This window comes from Rana temporaria, chromosome 10, assembly GCF_905171775.1.
Source record: "Rana temporaria chromosome 10, aRanTem1.1, whole genome shotgun sequence".
Lineage (NCBI taxonomy): Eukaryota > Metazoa > Chordata > Amphibia > Anura > Ranidae > Rana > Rana temporaria.
The window spans coordinates 112,273,491-112,295,404 of record NC_053498.1 but is presented as its reverse complement, the minus strand read 5'-3'; the positions used below and the strand labels follow the sequence as shown (position 1 = coordinate 112,295,404).

The 21,914-nt window shown below is 39.8% G+C and overlaps 1 protein-coding gene across 1 annotated transcript; it reads left to right on the top strand.

Moving 5' to 3' along the window:
* Positions 1 to 7,045: 7,045 nt before the first annotated feature.
* LOC120915464 (cell wall protein DAN4-like) lies at positions 7,046 to 19,032 on the top strand. Its single transcript, XM_040326001.1, has 4 exons — positions 7,046 to 7,246; positions 10,570 to 10,777; positions 14,410 to 14,465; positions 17,270 to 19,032. Exons 1-4 carry the CDS (start codon positions 7,084 to 7,086, stop codon positions 17,824 to 17,826), a joined length of 984 nt encoding a protein of 327 aa, XP_040181935.1. The 5' UTR covers positions 7,046 to 7,083; the 3' UTR covers positions 17,827 to 19,032.
* Positions 19,033 to 21,914: the final 2,882 nt, after the last annotated feature.

The following is a 21,914-nucleotide window of genomic DNA, read 5'->3' as shown; positions in this document are numbered from 1 at the left end:
ATTTTTACATCTTTCCCTCATAATACCCTAACATGGCAAAGTATATACTGTAGTTGTAGCGCTGCCCCCAACTTTACCGCTGGGTAATTTGGTTTCTCTGCTCTGAACTCCAGGCATACCCTCAAGCCCCTCTGACACCCTAGGTTGAAGTCACTTCAAGCATTTAATGATAAATTAACTCAATGTAGTGGTATGGGTTAAGATGAATAGTGATTTGAGCATAAACGAGCACACGGAAAATGGATTCAGAAACAGACTGGTGGACAAAGTAATTTCTGTGCTAACTTGAATAGTAACTTGAATAGCGTTCAGTATCACTTGACTGAAATCAATTCAGCAAGATCAGCAATAAAAAGTGCATATAAACATTAAGGCCCAGATTCTCAAAGGCGTTACGACGGCGCAACACCATTTGCGCCGTCGTAAGTCCTAATCTGGCCCCGGGTATCAATGCGACTGATTCTTAGAATCAGTTACGCATAGATACCCATTAGATCTGACAGGCGTAAGGCTCTTACGCTGTCAGATCTTAAATGCAATTTTTTTTCCCGCCGCCAGGTGTTGCCGACGTCGTTTTCCCCGTTGCTTATGTAAATTAGCAAATTACAACGATTCCCGAACATACGCGCGCTCGACGCAGAGAATTTACAACGTTTCCGTAGCCTTTGCGACGCGTAAAGTTGCCCCTGGGTCTATGAGGCGCAGCCAATGTTAAGTATGGCCGTCGTTCCCGCGTCGAAATTTAAAAAATCTACGTAGTTTGCGTAAGACGTCCGTGAATGGCGCTGGACGCCATTTACGTTAACGTCTAAGCAAATGACGTCAGTGCGTGTAACGTAAATCACATACGTTACGCTGCCCAGGAGCAACGTAATTATAAGAGAATCTGGGCCTAAGTGTAGTATTGATTAGGATACTGGGACTAGCTTAGATAAAATAATAAATAGAGTCCAGTATAATATCCCCTGAAAGGTACCTCTAAACTAAGCAGTGAGCAATGGTTTCTGTGTAGAAACTGTAAATGGGCAGTCTTGAGTACTTAATTTTCAGCCAGCTAAGGTTGGGGCCCAACAGTACCATTGGTGCACATAAAGACAGTCCCAATAGGACCTGCAAGCAGTAACAGGGCTACTAAAACAAATCTTTGCTCATGAAATGTATTTATGCTCTAGGTTTATCTAAAGACTTGTGATTAACAAACAGTTCTTCTTAAAAGCTTAAAGCTGTATTAAACTTAAAAGCAAACATGTTATATATTGCAGCTTACAAGTCCATAGGTATGGTGGCTGCATTCGTTTTCCTTTTTGTAGGCTTTCCCCTTTATTTCACCCAGTGATCCAGCTATTAACACATTCCCTGTCGTAGGGTGTTTGCATTCTGGATGAAGTAGTAAAGCAGACACCTTTGGACAGCAGCAATGTCTGGAAGGGGAATGGTAGACTAGAAAATGTAGATGGACTTGACAAACAAATTAAAGCTAAACTCCATTTAAAATAGACATGTGCAATTTGTTTAGTTCCAAATAATTTTTTTAACAAATTTCAACAAATTGGTTAACTTGGAAACATCCAAATTAACGAAAGCCCATTTAACGAATATAAAATAACGAATACCGTATCTAAACAAATGGAACATAACAAATTAATAATAATAAATAACAATAATTAAAAAGTGTTATTTTTATTAATTTGTTCTGTTTCATTTGTTTAGATGTGGCATTCGTTATTTTGGATAATTCATAACTTCCAATAAATTTGTATTTGTTATGTTCACTAACAGCCAAATTTGAAAGGAAATTCCAATACCTATAATTTAATAGTTACGATCAGTTAGTTATTCTTTCAAATTTTCTGATTTTCTTTCTTATTTTTGGATTTTCAAATTTCCGAATTTACTCATTTTTTTAAATTCACTAATTTTCAAATTTACAAACTGCGATCATAACAAATGAAAAAAAATATACGTGTACTTTGCGCCTAGTGGTTAAATCAAAATCCAAACTAAATAAGTATAAAACGAAATAGCTGCTAAACCCTACTAAAGTATAAATTGTGCTTTAGATAAAGTGAAAAAGGTGAAGGGGCGCTCTTGTAATTAATATAAATTGTAAATATAAACAGGTATGTGAAAACAATCTTGATAGTACAGATACTCGTGATATATTTCACCGAAAAAATACATTGAACAGCATAAATCCAAAATAAACAACTAAAATGCTTCAATTCATCAAGTATGGTGTACAAAAAAGTCCTAAATGTCAGTGACTTTTCTTTGTGTAATGAATTGAATCTTCTCAATACTGTTCGATACAAAAACCTTCACCAGCTAAACAGTTGGCCACCCAAAGTGCTCGTATGTGAAATCTGCTCACCAGATGGTGTTGACCACTTTAATTAAAAAGTAGGTCTGTTGCGCTTCTGCCTGCTAACAATGATGACTGCTGGATAGACAAGAAAAACACCTCCTCCCGCAGGGATTACGGATGGGATAAAAAGGAAAAATGATAGAGGAACCAAAAATAGTATAATCCCATGTATTATAAAAAAATATAAGATAACAGGCCAAATAACTTGCTTACATAAAAAGTGCCTTAGGCTGGCACTGAGGCTGCATGCATGTCTAAAGGCCGAATGATGCCCCGCGGCTCTCACCCGTAGCTGGCGTGTGTTCCACCTTCCTACGCACAGACCAAAGGGACCGAAGTGACGTGACCAAGGCTCGCCTCGAAATACGTTTCGTAAGATTTTATGTCATCAGGAAGCAATCGTAATGTACAGTATGACCTGAAAAACTAAAAAACAAACAAATGAAACTAAAACTAACACATTTTTTGGCAGTGCACATGTCTAATTTAAAATACAAGTCTGTCTGCTGCAGTTGCAGATGGGATTTGTAGCTTTCTCATTCACAGATCGCTGTAAAGACTGGGGTAACATGAAACATGTTAATAAAGGTAAAGTTATCCTTTAACGTAACCATTAGGTAGTTTCAATGTACCATACTATGGACATTAAAGTATTTTTAACAACCAGTAAGTGCTTTAAAACAAGCCATCCCTCATGTTTTGCTGAATTCACTCCCACAGGTCATAAAAGATGCTCTACAGTTCAGTTTTAGTTGGTTTTGCTTTTCCCAACTTCCATTGTGTAAGCATTTGCGTACATGTACATTCATGATCTAAAGATCTCATTCATGCATTGGAGGGAGGAGGTTACAAGCTAATTCTCGGTAGGTGTAGATTAACATATAACTAATTATTTAATTTATGAATACAGTCATGAATGGAGTTGGGATTATGTTATTGTAATTGTTTTACATTTGTCTTGGGTATAATTACTCATTAGATTTAATTGCTGTAATTTATGTAAAGATGGTTTCGGGATGGCTCTATAACACGCTGCAGGCTCTGGGTGATTCAAGCATATGAATGCTGGAATTTGAATGAATTTTTCATATTTTATATCTGGTTTTGTAATTGGAATGCAGTTTGTGTATGATTAATGTTCCAGAATACTGTGGTTGTGTATTCCCGGCATGTCTCTATTGAGTAGACCTGGAGTGTGACCACTTGTTGTTAGGTTAATTAGCCTGAATATCAGCTGTGAAGCCGGAAGGCATATAATGAGAGATGATGTGGCGTGGCTTCATTCCTAATAATGAAGTCCACACCCCTCGGACGAAACGTGTATAGGGAGCGGAGCTTGGAGCATAAGTCATCTCGTGGCCAGCTCTATCTGTCATAGATGTATGATATATAATATATATGTGAATACAGCTAGCACACTTTTTATGTGAGTAGATTTCTATGATTTTTAGTCCAATAAACATTTGATGCAGAGAGCACTAGATTGGCTGTATTTTATTTCCATCTCTACATATGTATCGGCTCTTTTGAAAGTTGACACTGAGAGGAGATTCTGAGGATTAAGGACTCAATTCTCCCACTATTGAGTGCCTTAAAGGGAACCACTGCTTGCTGTGACCTGACTGGTTGTGCTACACTGTATAGTTTTCTGTTTATAATTTATGTACACGTGTCAAGCTTCAGATGTTTTTAAGGGGCAAACATGCATGCAATCTCATATCGCGCAGTTACAAGTGCTCCCTGTGAAGTCTAAAAGGCAAAGAATGCTTTATTACACACAAAAAAAAATAGCTCACATATTGTGCATATTTAAGCGTAGAGTGGCAAGCGTATACGTGACTGAGCGTTGGAATGTGAACAGGCGCAATTACAAACAATGGGGTTCTGCATGTTGGATATAGTGAAGTAAAACACTACAAAACACTTATGGATAGGGGCTCTTGGAATTAAAGTTGTGAGCATCACTTTGTTTCACCTTTGAAATGTAGCTATGCAAGTTTTTTTAATTTGTAATAGAATTTTACTGACAAAGGTTTTACAAACTAAAAATAAACCCAGAAAAGTCAAAAGGTACCACTTTTTGTTCAATGTAAAAAGAAAAATTCGGCCTGAAGGCTGAAATAATAAATTGCAACCACAGAATGGGTTCCATGCTATGCAGAAAAGGAAACACCTTCTACTACAGCCCTGCTATTCAGAATTAAACCAATTTGTAGTTGTGAAAGTGGAGTTCTAGGTAAAAAGACAACTCGGTCTCAAACAATTGACCACCCCACCCCCTCCACCCCCTCGTGTTTGCTTGTTTTAAAAAAAAAATTAGGTACCTTTTTTCTTTTATTCTTCGGGACCTCCATCCTATGTCCAAGGTACGTCACTTCCACGGTTGCATCCTGCCCTCCTCCTCCAGAAGCCTGTTGAAGCTAAAGTAATGATAGATCATTTATCATCTCAGATTGGGACTTACTGTAAGGCCTAATGCACACTGGACTTAAAAGATGCTACAGTAAATGCCCAGTTAAAGAAAGATTACAAAAAAAAAAAAACAGGACTGGGATTTTTTAGGCAACAAAAACATTAGTATTAAAATCAACAATTGTATTGGAAAATTATTAAAAAAATCCCCCAAAAAACTATTTCAGCTTAAAATATTGTATGACTGTAATAAACTCAATACATATTATTAGATCAAAATCACCCCGCAAATTTATGTTACAAGATAACAACAGTCAAATTTTGACAGTTATACATTTAAAAATCCAATGTGTTGACAGGAATGTTGGGGTTAAAAGAGTGTATATATAAGGCCTGTATATTGTATATTTTTATGCTATGAACATGACCAACGCCATTTTGGTTTTCTTTTTTTTTAAAGAGGTTAAACTAAGTTCACTGTCTAAAGAAGAGGTTTTTCTTTTGTAAGATAATTTTAGGCTCCTTGCTTTATCCTAGATTATTATCTAGATTCAGAGACGCCGCCGCAACTTTAAGGCGGCGTAGTGTATTGTATTTACGCTACGCTGCCTTAAGTCAGAGAGGCAAGTACTGTATTCACAAAGTACTTGCCTCCTAACTTACAGCGGCGTAGCGTAAATGCGGCCAGCGTAAGCGCGCCTAATTCAAATGAGGATGGGGGGGCATGTTTTATGTTAATTACTCGTGACCCGATGTGATTGACGTCGTCGTCAATCGATGTACACGCTGTCCGTGTGCATATCCCAGTGTGCATTGCTCCAAAGTACGCCGCAAGGACGTATTGGTTTCGACGTGAACGTAAATTATGTCCAGCCCCATTTACAGACGACTTACGCAAACGATGTAGAAATGTGAATATCATCTTTATGATCATTTATCTTTGATATTTAAAAGTATATCCATTCTTGTGGGATACCCCTAACTTTGGCATACTTTTGAGCCAATTTTATTAATTTGTATCTACTTGATATTTGGGCAATAACTCATATTTATTGAATACGATACTGGCTATTCTGTTTAATCGTTGTGAGGTATCTGTTTATAATTGATTATTATTATGTTTTAGACCATAGATCTTAGTTGGGGCTCTCCAAAGTATTATCATGTGACCTGGATGATTTTGTGGATTGTATGTGTTTTTGACTCTTCAATCCCTCCCTCCACATTGTGGCTCTTTTTGGTAACAATCAACAAGTGATTAGTGTTTAATAGTCATGAACAATTTTTTTTTATATATGTATTTTCCTTTCAAACCAACCTACATTCCCTTAAATAAGACTTTAAAGTTGAAATGCATTGGAGTCCATTATGTAAAAATGTGACTATTATTATCTTGTAACATATGTATGTGCAGTGTAATATACATGCTTAGAGGATAGAAAGGTTCAGTTTCGGTATGTATTCTATCATTTATCAGATTTTTTTTTTCCTTTTCCCCGTGTCATCTAGTGTATAATCAATCAACATGAGGTAGGGATGAGCAAAACTGAGAGTTTGTATTTCCTTGTAATTTCAGCAAAGTTGTGGGATTTGTGCAAAATGTTTTACATTTTGTGAAATGTGTTCAATGTGAAAGGTGATTTTAGAGTACAAAAAAAAACTACTATATGCCAGTCGAAAGTCGAAAGATAATCTACCATTTACCCCTTTTTTGATGGACAGTTCCCATTACAAGGGGCCTTTTCCTGGTAAATGGGCATCTTTTGGTTCTTCCCCGGGAGCCGGACACTGTAGAGCTCTATGTATGAGGCTGCAGCTTTGTAGCCATGGTTAGAAGTGGACATGGACATGGTCAGTAGGGTGTCCCCAAATATAATTTTGAAAATATAGTAACCTTACTGTAAGTAGCCAGCATTCTGAAGAAGTATAATGCTGCTACCTTATGAAAAATTTCTTTGTTAGATGTTGGTGAAATTAGATGCCTGGTGTATTCAATTTTGCTATTGTGTTTCAAGTTTCGCTTTACTGTGAAATATTTTTCAAGCTAGTAAAATATGACATGTGATGTATTGCACAAGGTAATTTCCCTTGCATTTCAGGTTCTTTTCTAATTTAAAGTCAAATAATTTGCTTTAATTATCGTGGTATGATAAATGATGTCGTAACCAGCAAGAAAAGGGGCAGAACAGGAATAATCTATACTTCTGGCCCTGCCTTGTTCATTTGCATCTCTGTAACAGCTGGCTATAAAAAGAGGATGAGAAGGGAAATTAATACAGATTCTGAAGATCCATTCAAGTTACAGAATGTCATTTATAAGATCTACCGCTCTCCTGCTTCTATGTGCCATTGTCACATTGGCTAATGCACTGTCTGCCTGCCCTGAGATAGGTGGCATTGATATCCCTACCAGTGGCTATACAGTGAATGTCTCAGCAAGTAGTATTACCAGTGACTTTGTTTACACAGGTAAGTGATACTTCATTGATTGTTTGTTCTTTAAATCTTAGCAAATGTCCATTGATTTTTTTGAATGTGATAAATTATTTTTTATATTATATAGGATTTTTTTAGCGCCAAAAGTTTACAATATGAAAGAGGGCAGTAAAATTACAATACAGAGCAATACAAAAGGAATAGGAGGGTCCTTTTAATAGAGATTACAAACTAAAGGAAGGGGGAGGTGGTAGAAAAGGTAATAGCTGAAGGTGATGATTTGATGGTGGTGACTCAAGTAAAGTTCTTAGGTGGAGATGGGGAAGGCTTCCCTGAATACATTTTTTTTCAAAGATCGCTGAAAGGTGGACAGGGTGGAAGTGAGCCCGGAAAACCTGTTCTTGAAAAAATATAATGGCTGCCTTTGGTGACACCCCCTTAGTTGTTTGGTTGTGTCAGGCTATGTAATAGCCAGACACAGGCTGAAATGGATCTTTGTATGGAAATATATTTTAGATGACTCTGCTTGTGATATCGCTTGAATAGAAAGGCTTGTTAAAATTGCATCCCACATAGAACATTACAGAAAGGTCATTGATTGAAAGGTCAAAGTCTGACATATAATCTTGGGTCCTTAGTGCTGTTGTATGATGAAGAAATGTATATAATGATTGCAAAACATTTTTTAAAACAAGCTTGGATGAAGAACTTTTTTGAAATATTTGTTAAAACTGTGTCTTATATAGGCGTCAACAGGACCAGTTTCAGCAGACATGTTCGGTCGTGTGTAGGCCCGACCGGACAATTGTCCGGCGGATCAGACAGTTTCCAGCGGACAAAAATTTCTTAGCATGCTAAGAAATCTGTCCGCTGTAAACCTGTCCGTCGGACGTGTTCCGTCGTCTGTACAGACTCACCGGACACGTCCGATCGGCTGCCATCCCTCGCATGCGTTGTACTGATTTGACGCATGTGTGGAAGCTTTGAACTTCCAGGGCCGCCCACGTCGCCGCGTCATCGACGCCGCGGATTTCTGTCTGATGGTGTGTACAACCATCAGACAGAAATCTCCGGGCGGACATGTCCGCTGAAAACGGTCTGGCGAACCGTTTTTAGCGGACTGTCCGTCCGTGTGTACGAGGCCTTAGATTCTTGAATACATATTTGGTGGCTATTAGAGTAGAAAACATATGGTAATATAAAATGCAAATGTGAGTACGGGTCTAAAATGTATATGTAAAATAAAGGAAAAAAAAACTATGCTTGAATAGATTGAAATAACTTCAGCATGTACTGCATATTTGTTAAAGCGGAGGTTCACCCAAAAAACAAGTATATAACATTACATTCTGTATACCTCAAACATGTACAGTATGCTGTTTTTTTTGGGGGGGGTATACATATGGTATTATCGCTATTTTTCACCTGGCTTCCGGGTACTAGCTCTCAAGGGAGTAGGCGTTCCTATGCAGTGGCGCAATGTCCTCTGGGACTTCGCCCAGATGATTGACGTGCCTGACAAAAACTTCCCCCCAGCGGATAAGGCACGTTACGAGTTTCCGTAACTAGCCCAACTGGGGGACAGGCACGTCAATTATCTGGGCGAAGTCCCAGAGGACATTGCGCCACTGCATAGGAACGCCTACTCCCGCGGGAGCTAGTACCCGGAAGCCATGTGAAAAATAGCGATAATACCATATGTACACCCCCCCCCCTAAAAAAAAACCAGCATACTGTACATGTTTGAGGTATACAGAATGTAATGTTATATACTTGTTTTTTGGGTGAACCTCCACTTTAACAAAGCCTTGGGGGTAAAAAAAATATTGGAACTGTTCCTTTAAAAATGAATTCTATAGATACATGCAGTCCCCAGGTTACAAACAAGATACGTTCTCTAAGTTTGTTCTTAATTTGAATTTGTATGTGAGTTAAAACAGGTACATTTTTTAAGTATAACTCCAGCCCAAAAAATGTATATATATATATATATATTTTTTGGCAGCATAAGGAAGCGTTAACGCCCCTGTAATGTTTGTTTTGCTGTCTGTACTCCTGTTCAGAAGATTTCACCTCACTTTCTGTCCCTGTGACACTTTGAAATGTTAGGGTGTTGTGGAAACAAGGAATGGTGATAAAGCTTCAGTGGAGACACCTTTTTCCCATGATAACTCTTATAGGAGTGAATTTTCCTTCCTTATGCCGTGTACACACGATCGGACATTCCGACAACAAAACCGTGGATTTTTTTCTGACGGAATGCTGGCTCAAACTTGTGTTGCATACACACGGTCACACAAATGTTGTCGGAAATTCTAAACGTCAAGAACGCAGTGACGTACAACACTACGACAAGCCGAGAAAAATTAAGTTCAATAGGCAGTGCGGCTCTTCTGCTTGATTCCAACCATGTGTGGATTTTTTTGCGTCGGAATTACTGTACATACACATGATCAGAATTTCCGACAAGAACTTTTGTTTTTCGCAAAAATTGAGAACCAGCTCTCAAACATTTGTTGTCCTAAATTCCGACAGCAAATGTCTGATGGATTATACATACATTCGGAATATTCGACCAAGAGCTCACAATGAACATTTGTAGTCAGAAATTCCGATCATGTGTACGCGGGATAAGGGTAGATTTTCACTCACTTCTTGTTGTCTCCCTGTTCGTAATTACGAGTTGTAGGTAGGTCAGAGAACCAAGCAATCAAAGACTGATGATTGCTCAGTTCTTGGATCTGCTCTGAGTGGCTGGTTCAGTCTCAGAAAACATAATTGAGTTGAGTTGCATCTTGATATCGCGCGGTCATTTGCCCCGTAGGATCTTGACACGCTGGACATATACTAAGGCCAATTAACTTACCAGCATGTCTTTAGAGTGTGGGATGAAACCGGAGTACCCAAAGGAAACCCACACAGGCAGGGGGGAACATGCAAACTGCAGGCAGGTGGTGTCATGGTTGGGATTTGAACCAGCGACCTACACCACTGTGCTGCCCATAATTGATCATCCTGTGATCTAATGGAGTGCTGTTGTAGTTTCTCAAGCAAAGTTTAGTCACAAGAGAGTTCTGAAATGTCGTAGGAACATTCAATTTTACTCTAAAGATGGGTATGGGAATGAAGATGACCTGGTACCTGGTACTATTACCTGGCATCAGGGTAATAAAGACTGCAGCACATTGGGATTTGTACTGATCTTACATATACGTATGTATGATCAAAAATGTATGAGTGGTCTACATTTCACATTGGAGTCTGTGCTGGGGACAAAATCATAATAATCTGTTGCATATACAGTATTATAGCATATATATCTGACTTAGAATGTTTTCTTTGTGCTTCATCCACAGTACACTTTACATCAACTAACCTCACAAATGGCACAGTGCTCTTACAAGTTCTATCAAACAATACCCCTGTGGGCACCTGGTCATCATTACCAAATGGCTTTGTAACTTGTACTGGAGGCATTTGGGGTAATTTCTCATCTAATGACACCTCATTTACAGCAAATTGGACATCACCAATATTGCTAAACTCTGCTTCCGTCAAATTTAGGTAAGTGATTTGTAATAAGTGTGGTTTGCCACAAAAAGTACAGTTTACATTTCATAGTTGCATAAGTCATACTATAGTGGGCTACATTCAGATGTGCTTACTGCACTTTGCAAAGGTCAGTGAGTGTACCACAGTGGAGTGCTGGGTGCAGAGGCATGCCAGGAAGTCTGGGAGGGAACTTCATACTTACCCGGTCATGGATAAAGTCCTCATCTTTACACGGTCATTGATGAGGAGTCCCGGAACAGAGGAGAGACTGTGGGGAATTGTGCCAAATTGATGTAACCTGAGGGTGCAGGATTTGCAAGTCGGGCTAGTTGGGATCAGTTGTCCACCAGTCAGTACAAGCTGTTAAATCACTAGGCCTCTGGGGAGAGGTACTGCAGACCTCTGGCCTAGTAATCATGCAGCAACTACAGCCAGCAAGTAGTGTTGAGCAGAATATGCCATATTCGATTTCGCGATATATCTCGAATATATATTCGAATATTCGAGATATATTCGCTAAATTCGAATATTCGTGATATTTTATCGAAAGTAAATGATTGCGATTTTTCGCTATTGCGAATGCGAAAATAATTGCGATTTTTTGATAACTGCGGTAGGAGCACTCTGATTGGCTCAGAATATTCGTGATATTTTATCGAAATATCGCAACATGCGAATGCGATATTTATTGCGCAATTTCGAGAAATGCTGGAGGAGCGCTCTGATTGGCTCAGAATATTCGTGATATTTTATCGAAATATCGCAACATGCGAATGCGATATTTATTGCGCAATTTCGAGAAATGCTGTAGGAGCACTCTGATTGGCTCAGAATATTCGTGATATTTTACAATACAAAATAATTGCGAATATTCGGCAAATGCGGAAGGAGCACTCTGATTGGCTCAGAATATTCTTGATATTTTACAATACAAAATAATTGCGAATATTCGGCAAATGCAGAAGGAGCACTCTGATTGGCTCAGAATATTCTTGATATTTTACAATACAAAATAATTGCGAATATTCGGCAAATGCAGAAGGAGCACTCTGATTGGCTCAGAATATTCTTGATATTTTACAATACAAAATAATTGCGAATATTCGGCAAATGCGGAAGGAGCACTCTGATTGGCTCAGAATATTCTTGATATTTTACAATAGAAAATAAAAAGTGTTTTGCATTGGTGGTGATTCTTTACTCTATCCATCTGTCACAGCCGTTTGTCAATCAAACACCTTAAAGATTGAACACGTTCATGCTGCATGCTTTGGACTTTTTTTCACTTCACATATCAAAGACATTTTTATGAAAGATTATTTTTCTATTATTGGGACTATATTTCTTTATATATTTGTTTCACTGTGTATTTCACAAGTTATTTGCGCTTGCTTATTTTATAATTTGCCCACATGTCTTGTCACTAGACATATTTTTTATTCTTGTAGAGCGACTCCATTTTCTGTCTTGTATTAATTTATGTTGTATAACATTTTTGAGTTGCTGCTGTATTCTCCCCTTTTTTAAGGTATGCGCAATTTTTTCCTTCTTACAAAAAATAATAATATCAAACATACAAATATTCATAACATACACATACACATACACAAAGCCCCCCCCTTTTGCATCAGAGACAATCAGAGTTCTCCTACCACAGTTATCGAAAATTCGCAATCATTTTCGCATTCGCAATAGCGAAAAATCGCAATTTTTTTTTTTTCAATTTGGCAACATAATAGGATCGCCTCAGCTTAGCTACTCGGCCCAGGGTCTCTAATCATACCAGCAATGCTTTTAGACGTCGATAGGATGTGATCTGTTTTAAAAATCAAATTGAAAAAATGCGAATATTCGGAATTGCGAATATTCACCGCGAAATTCGAAATATAGCGCGATTTCTCGAATATGCTATATTCCAGTCGAATATTCGCAATGCGAATATTCGTGAGCAACACTACCAGCAAGTTGGGATTATACAGAGTGATTCCTTTTTGTCATAATGAAGATGATGGGACATGATCTAATAGTTTTACAGTGATGCAGTAGTTCTACATTGGAAGTTATGTGCAGGAGGAGAGAAGTCCTGGAAGTAACGGTCTGCAGGAGCTAGTGCAGAGGAGGAGGAGGAGCAATAGTCTGCATGGTGAAATGCAGGGAAAGAGACTGTAAATGTTAGGCCGCGTACACACGGTCGATCAAAACAGATGGAAACGAACTGAAGGACCGTTTTATCGGTCCAAACCGATGGTGTGTGGGCCCCATCGGTCAGTTATCCTTCGGTCAAAAAAAAGAGAACTTGCTTTAAAATTTAACCGATGGATGCCTAACCGATAGGTCAAAACCGACGGTTAGTATGCAAAAGCATTGGTTAAAAATCCACGCATGCTCAGAATCAAGTCGACGCATGCTTGGAAGCATTGAGCTTAGTTTTTTTCTGCACGCCGTTGTGTTTTACGTCACCGCGTTCTGACCCGATCGGTTAGTTAACCTATGGTGTGTAGGCACATCAGACCATCAGTCAGCTTCATCGGTTAACCGATGGACTGATCGTGTGTACAGGGCTTTAGAAGTACGTCAGTTATTCAAGGCTAAATCATTTCATCAATGTTCACTATATATGATGGCAAAGCAACATGTTTTATGGGCATCCCATATCCCCCTTATACTAACCCAATCCCAAGTTATATCCCCCAATAAACAAAAACAAAACAATGCAAATGACTGTTCATTGTCTCTGAGGTGATAGATGGAGGTCTGGCAGCAGGGTGACATGGTGGATGTTAGTTACTAGTAGCAACCAAGTGCTACACTGAGTTTCAAAGAGGTTGTTAATTTTTTTGCGGTGTTACAAGGCACAGTATCAAAGATTATGATGGCATTTCAAGACACCATCAGCTGATACGCATACTGTAAACGTGGTTGACATTGTCAGCTTACCAAAAGAGATAAAAAATCATTGTGCAGGATTTGTACCTCTGACACCTATATATCACAAAGCTCAAAGTCGCCAGGAATCAATTCGGTGTCATTACCCACAAGTCTCCAGGACAGCTGTGCACCTTCCAGCTTCCTCTGGACACAATCCAATGAGTGGGACAGTCATGCTCTAGATCAGATGCCTTTGGTTCTGCAGTTTCAGATGACTTCCAGGTCCAATCTCTGCCACTGCTGAGACCTCAAAGAGCACCAACACAGTCCACAGGATGCCTTAGGGGCAATAGTCCTTGAGGCTTGGAACTCTCCTTACTGGGGAAAGACACCCTCTCCAGGGTTCCAGACTATTTAAATCACCATCTGGACGCACTTTTCCAGGGATTGGCTAGGCCTTGAATAATATCCAGGCTGGCCATTTTAATTCTATCTTCCTAAACTTCAGAAACTTCTTCTAGAAGCAGAGGGAAGCAATCAAACACCCAACCTGTCAAACCCTGAATAGGCAAGAACAAACAATCATTGCTCCCTTGATTGCAGAAAGAGCCAAAAACTAAATGTACCTAGCATTCTCTCTTGGGGGGGGGGGGGGGGGGGGGGGGGGGTTGCTACACAAGGCAGAAGTAATATTAATTAAGAGGAAGCTGTGTTTTTTTCTCACTGAGTCATTATAATTAGATTTTACTGACTATTAACATTTTTTTTTCTTTCAGTGCTTTAATCAATGACACAAATGGAGCATTTCAAGTATACACAAATGTGTCAGTTGGTAAGTTTCCTCTTTTAGTTATGTTATCCACAATTGTATTGGGGATATGTACAGTATAAAATAAAGCTTAGCAAGGAAAAATCCCTGGGTTGTTAAATGTGTCTGAAACCTGGGTGGGAGATTTTTTACCATATGTCTTTATCTTTCAAAATGTAATTAAAGAGACTCAGGTATGCAAACTGGGGCATGTATAACATACAGGAACCTAAAGGTGCTTGCAACAAAACAATCCTATCATGGCTGAATCCCAGGTTGTCCTGATAGTGCACTTTCTGATAGTGTTAAAGCTGGCCAACCACCTCTTCTTACTTCCTTCACATTCCTATTGACCTGTAGAACTGCCTGTCATAGTGATAGGCCAATGGGAATGTGTGAATTTGGATATAGCTGCACCAGAAGTGCTGAAGGGTTTGGAAAGCTGCACCTAGGCACCTAACTAGAACCTTCAAGGTCCAGTACAAGAAATCATGAATGGCCCTGTCATGTACCTGGGTGAAGTCTGAAGTGACAAGGTCAGCCTCTCTTGAATCTCCGGCCCCGGTCCCACTGAGAGTGGAGACAGGGGAAACCAAGGGCCAGGGGAGACACGAGTGCCTGCAGATGTAATTCCAGAAGGCCCCAGCAGGTGATGCGAATCTTGAGAAGCAGACAGTCGCAGCCGGTCGCAGAGACCAAGTCGCAGGTACCCGGGAAGTGCAGCGGAACAAGACAGGAGACAGGTGCGTAGTCACATGGGAAGCCGGGTTCAGCAACGAGCGGGCAGCAAGGCACAAAGTCATCAGGCAGGAAGCAGGGTCACGAGGGAAGCCGAGATCAGAAACCAGGAATCAGAGAATAAGCAAATCCAAAGCAAGGTCAGGGAAGCCGAGGTTCAGTAACAGGAAGTCAGGAACGCAGGAACAGGCACAGAAAACAGGAACCGGAATAGCTGAGATCCGTCAGCACTGGGCTGGAGTCAGTGCATCCTTTAAATAGGGCGTTTGGCGCCAAATTTGCCGCGAGTTCACAGGGACAGCTCTGGTAGTTCTCTTACAGGCCCCCCGGCCCCCAATCTCTGTCCTTTCCACTGATCCTGGGGCCCTTTACCCCCATCGTGGGACTCTTTATTATGGACTGCAGTGGGCCACCTTCCTGATGTCTTGGGGTCCCCCCACAGTGGCATAATGCCAGAGCCCAGTTGCATGTATGACCTTTGCCACCCTGGTAATTCCACCACTGGTCAGTAGTTTTTTATTTTTGTTTAATTTTTGTATATTTTTTAACCATTTTATTTATTTTATTCTTTTACAAAAAAAATTTGGACCCCCCATTGGGGGCTATAGTGAAATATAAGGGGTCTAAAAATCCCCCTGATGTCTCACTTTTGAGACACAGAAGGGGACAGATTCATCAGTCTCTGCCTCAGCTGCATAGAATTAAGGAACAGGAATAGCTCTGTACAAGCATAGTAAACAGTTTACACTTATTTGACACATTTACCTGCTCCTTTCCCGCTCACCATCCTATTCCTAACAGATCCTCTGCAGCAGCTGACAGGAGAGGGGAAGGGGGAAACCAAGCAGCACTACGAGGGGGTGGAGGCAGGGAAGCACGCAGGAGCCCAGGGCAGTAGGGCAGGGATAGGGAGGTGGTGGAAGTTGCATGTGAAGGAACTGATGCCCTCCATTTTCCTCCTGCAGCTGCTGAATGTCTGCAGGAGGGAAAGGAGGAGAAGTGGCCATTCAGCAGCTACATAATGGTTCCTCTACATTCTGTCGCCCCCACCGCTCTTCTATCCAGGTGTACAGGGGAGCAGCATGGGCCCCCTGGAGCATGGAGCTGGATCGCAATGGCGCAAGTTGCATCCTAAAGAAATCGAATCAGGCTTTCACTAACTTATACAAAGTATAGAGAACATAGTATGCTTTTTGCTTACGTAAAGCCGAATCCATCTTAAACCCTGCATACAGTATAGGCAAATGAGATGGACCTCCGGATTGTTGGCCTAATGCAGATATCAGGTTAGAGATTCTTTAGCACCATAACGGAACGCACTTAACTCCAAAATGCTGCGTGGAACATCACTGCAGTTCCTTGATATCTTCCTGTGTTAAAATGTAAGCAAGAAATGGAATGAGTTATGTGACTTTAATCCAAATAGATGACCTAAAGAGGAGCTAAACCCTTTGATTCTTTACAGCCAAGGAAGCTGCCATCTTATGCCTCGTACGCACGTACTGCGAGGAGAGCTTTCGGTCGAAAATCCCGGCCATGTGTATGCTCCTCGCAGTTTTTCCAATGGGAAAACTGCCCAAAAAACGCCGGCCAAAAAAGGAGAACCAGCTCTCTTTTTTCCCGCCAGCAAAACCGGCGGACTTGGCAATTTTCCAATGGGAAAAACTGGGATGGAGCATACCCACAGCCAGGATTCCCGACCAAGGCTCGAAAGCAGTTTTCCTGTCGGGAAACCCTCTCGTGTGTAGGGGGAAAGACTGACCGAGCAGGTTCTCAGCTTCCCCTCGGGATTTCCGACGGTTCCCACACTTGTGTACGGGCATTTGTCTTGGATCTGCAGTTGCCATCAGCTATGACACCAGCCATTTGTGGGCTTGAAAGTTTAGTTCAGAGCTGACATAATTACATTGGCAACCTAGACAGTTATCTCCAGAGACATATGCCTTGAATGTAACTCTTTTGCGAAACAGTTAAATCTGTTTATTTTGGCTTTAATACTTTTTGTGCTGAAATGTAATATATTTAAATATTAGCTAACCAAAAGTAATTAATTTTCACCATGAAGTAAATTCACTTTTTCTCTGTTTCAGCTTCTGTAACATCTACAGCTTCTACCAATACAAATACTGTAACTACCCCAAGTACCTCAAATACTACAAGTTCCACAAACACTACAAGTTCTACAAGTACCCCAAGTACCTCAAATACTACAAGTTCCACAAACACTACAAGTTCTACAAGTACCCCAAGTACCTCAAATACCACAAGTTCCACAAACACTACAAGTTCTACAAGTACCCCAAGTACCTCAAATACCACAAGTTCCACAAACACTACAAGTTCTACAAGTACCCCAAGTACCTCAAATACCACAAGTTCCACAAACACTACAAGTTCTACAAGTACCCCAAGTACCTCAAATACCACAAGCTCCACAAACGCTACAAGTTTTACAAGTACCGCAAGTTCCACAAACACCACAACAAGTACTGCAAATTCCACAAGTACTACAAATGGCACAACTGCCACAACTGTCACTACCAAGCCTGCTACAAGTGGAGGACCACCAAATCATCTAGCACCTATGTTTTTCACTTTGATGGAAACGCTCTTTTTTTTTGTGGTCACTAGCAGATTTCTGGCCTAAATCAGAATTGAAAACAAATCAATGATTTTACGGCTATATTCAAATTACAATCCAATCCACAGGATCTTGCTGGCAGCAATATCATGTCTTTTAAGCTGTCCAACCTATCTGCTCATGTAACATTTGTGTAATGTGTTCATGCATACAAGTGTAATACAGCCTATTGGTTGCTAAGACACAAGCAGTATTAGACGCCTGGCAGCCGTTGTTGCTAGGCTGCAGACAGCTATTGTCGCCTAGTGGGATTCTTTGCTAGGACTCTGCTCTTGTACACCAATAGAGTACAGTTGAGCTGTATGTATGCACACTTTAGCACAAATGTTTACATGCATTAAGTGTAAAATAAAGTCCATACACAGAAACGTGGATGCAGAATTTTCTATTTTGATTTTACAGATCTGAATGTAGCGCAAGTTTACTGATATTGGCACAGCTGTGTGCATGGAGCCGTAAAAAAACATACATCGGACTTCAGATCCATAAACAAAAATAGAAAAAAATGTTTTTTTGTGGTCATGTGCATTATCTCCAACTGGTAGACTGTATATATTCCCAATTTATCTAAAGAACATTTGGATTTATATTGTGTTCATGATGCAAAGGTGCAATCCAATAATTTGTAAAAATAAAGCCTTGAGATACCTCCCTACCCATCAAGGGCTTATGTCTTTCATACAGGTGTTGCAATACATCTGGCCACCTTTCCCTAGCAATGTTGTGTACTAATCTAAATGTAATCTTCTGAGAAAGCTTCTCTTTCTCTCTTTGAAAGTGTTGTGAAGTATTCCTAAAGCTTATCTCAAAGGACAACAAAAACCTTTCCTTGCATTGGGGTTGCACTATACTGCACAGGCTAAATACTTGTTTATGTCTGAGGTACTGAGCAGCTGTACTGTACTCGTCTGATCCCCTGCATCCTCCAGTCCAATGAAGGGCATGCGACCATTGGAACATATCGTATAAGATGCTGTGGACACTGGCTGGTCTTACAGCCTGGAGGAAACCTGCAGGACAGGGTCCAAATCGGGGGAAAAAATTGTGTTTGCTAGTACCTTGGCATAAACAATGGTATAACCTTTGCACTGTAGGGGCGCTCCACTGCAAGGAAGGATTTTCATTTTCCACAAAATTCAGATTTAAAGTGTTATTAAAGGTTTTTTTGTTTTTTAAATAACAAACATGTTATACTTACCTGCTCTGTGCAATGATTTTGCACAAAGTAGCGCCGTTTCGCTTTTTCTCTGGTCCTCCACCGGCACTCCTGGTGCCTCCCCCTAATCGCTTTCAATGGGGGCACTAGTCCATGAGACACATAGAGCGATTGATTTCCCCCACCCCTAATCTATTCTCATTGACTCACTGGCTGTGATTGATAGCAGTGGGAGTCAATGGCTCAGCCAATGAGGAGAAAGAGACCCAGAACAGCTGAAGCTCTCATGTACATCGCTGGATCAGTGAGTATTAGGGGGGCAGCATTCAGAAGTTTTTTACCTTCATGCAAAGAATGCATAAAGGTGAAAAACCTTCAGCTTTTAGAATCACTTTAACTCTGCCCACAAAATACAAAAGGCATGTAGTGCACCAACATAGTGTAGCAGTAAATGTCAATGGGGTTTAAAAAGGCTAATCAAATGCACTCACAAGTCTAAAAAAATGAAATGGCTTATCTGTGGATCCCTATCTGAAATACATTACCTTGAAAATACAACTAATCTGGGCAGCACAAAGTGTTTGGCACTTCAGTCTTGCCCCACTAGGGTCATCAGTTTGAATCCAATCCATTGCACTACCTGCACAGAGTTTGCATATTCTCCTTGTGCCAGCATGGATTTCCTCCAACACTACAATTAATTTATTTTATTTTACGGATACTTATACAGGGCTGTCAATTTATGCAGCAATTTACATTCACATCAGTCCCTGTATTCAAAGAGCTTACAATCTAAGGTGCTCATTTGGCTAATGTCTAAATTGGCCCTAGTTTGTATGAATGTAAGTTAGGTACCTAATGCCTCTTGCACACTGCAGTTTACAAAAGCTCAGTATAGCTTTTTTTTTTACTGAGCTAAAATACAGCCAATTAATTGTAATGTGCCTATGCACAGGTGCGTAAACAAGCGCCATGCATTATTCAGTAAAAAAAAAAAAAAAATCTGCCTCTTTGTCTATAAATACATCCAAGCCTGTAATTTGTAGACTTCTATTTTTGCTTGATCCTTTATACCATATAGTAATAACTATGTATATATTTGTTTTATTAATTGGTGGGAAACTGGATTTTTCCAGATATGAACACTGAACAATTGTACGTGAAATATTTAAAAACTAAAATAAAACATTGCATTTTCCATTGCCTCTGGAAGGACCCCAACCATATTGTTGGGATTCACCCAGCTTCCTGATTGACAGATGGCCCTGCCCCCTCTCCCACTCCAATGAGCTCTGGAGGAACAGAGCATAGAGTAGTGACCACCAGTCACCGCTCTCTGCTCTCAACAGACTGAGAAATGGGTCATCGGTCATGTGATCGCTCAGCTTTCGGTCTTTAGAGCTGATGTAGGACAGCTGCAGCATCATAATGAGGTGACTAAGTGTGTTTATTATAACCCCAAACATCTTTATTAGGCTGTTTGCTTGAAATTCAGTTGTAATACAACTACTGTACATTTATAAAAATGCTAAATCTTCTGTATTTTATTTTTTTAAAATTTAAAAACAGTTTTTCTGTTTTAATAAAATATTTATAACACAACTGTATGTCATTATCTTCTTTTTTTTTTTTTGGTTACTGTATGAAAATAATAACCAATGAATAACCACTAACATAATGCATACTGCATTACCAGTCTAAGTGAAACGCGTAAACTGTTTGCCCCTACCCCTGTACAACATGGACTGGCTGATTTTAAATCACGAATAAAGGTGTTATAGCGGTGTGCAGCCGTCCAGGACTATTTTATTGCTCTTAAAGCCTCTAATAGTGTTTTGGAAAAAAAATCACCAGGCTCTGTAGCTTTCAGGGTGGTTATTTAAACTTTTCAAGTCCTTTTTGACCAACTCGCATCATGCAAAGAACTTGGCTTGATTAGTAGTGTTGAGCGGAATACGCCATATTCGATTTCGCGATATATCACGAATATATAGACGAATATTCGCTAAAATCGAATATTCGTGATATTTTATAAAAACAAAATTTTTTGCAAAATTTCGCTAATGCGAATGCGAAATTGATTGTGAAATTTTGAAACATTCAATTTCACCTGCCCTTTGGAAAAAGTGTGGTTTTACGTAATGGACCCTGCAACTAACAACAAGGTATTAATAAAATAAATACATTACTATATAGATTTGAGGGTTTACTTTGACCAATTTGTATATTGATTAGTTTAATAAATATTGAATAACCATAGATTTGGAAAATACAGATCTCTCCTCTAGACTGACCTGTATTGAGTTAGGTAAAGATCAACCGCACACTGGGGCCCCTGATTCTGTTGAGTTAAAAAAAAGACAAGTAAACCGTTTACGTTGACATCTCTTAAATGTCTTTATGTTAAACAGTTATTATTCTCATTAAAGAGGTGAAATGCAAATGATGATGACACGGGACAAAAGATGTAAAATTCTTTGAAGATGTGATACACTGGAAAAACGCACAGAAAAACTCCACTCTCTCCTATGACAACTGTGGTAGGAGAACTCTGATTGGCTCTGATGCAAAAGAAGGGCGGAGAAATATTGCGAATATTCGGCAACATAAAAAGATCGCCTCAGCTTAGCTACTCGGCCCAGGGTCTCTAATCATACCAGCAATGCTTTTAGACGTCGATGGAGATGACTAGGATGTGATCTGTTTTAAAAATAAAATTGAAAAAATATGAATATTCGGAATAGCGAATTTTGGCCGCGAAATTCGAGTTATTCGCGAATATTCGAATATGCCATATTCGTAACGAATATTCACAATACGAATATTCGTGAGCAACACTATTGATTAGCTGGCTGTGTATTACTATGGTGAAAAAGGTGGTGTGTGATCATACCTTCTAGGAGTCTCTGGTTTAACCCAGTGCTTGGTACCATTCTGA

Excerpts from the sequence above, each read along its gene's own strand:
- LOC120915464 (XM_040326001.1), top strand. The coding sequence starts at position 7,084 with ATGTCATTTATAAGATCTACCGCTCTCCTGCTTCTATGTGCCATTGTC. Across the intron at positions 7,247-10,569 it reads CAGTGACTTTGTTTACACAG|TACACTTTACATCAACTAAC; the intron begins GTAAGTGATACT and ends CTTCATCCACAG. Across the intron at positions 10,778-14,409 it reads TCTGCTTCCGTCAAATTTAG|TGCTTTAATCAATGACACAA; the intron begins GTAAGTGATTTG and ends TTTTTCTTTCAG.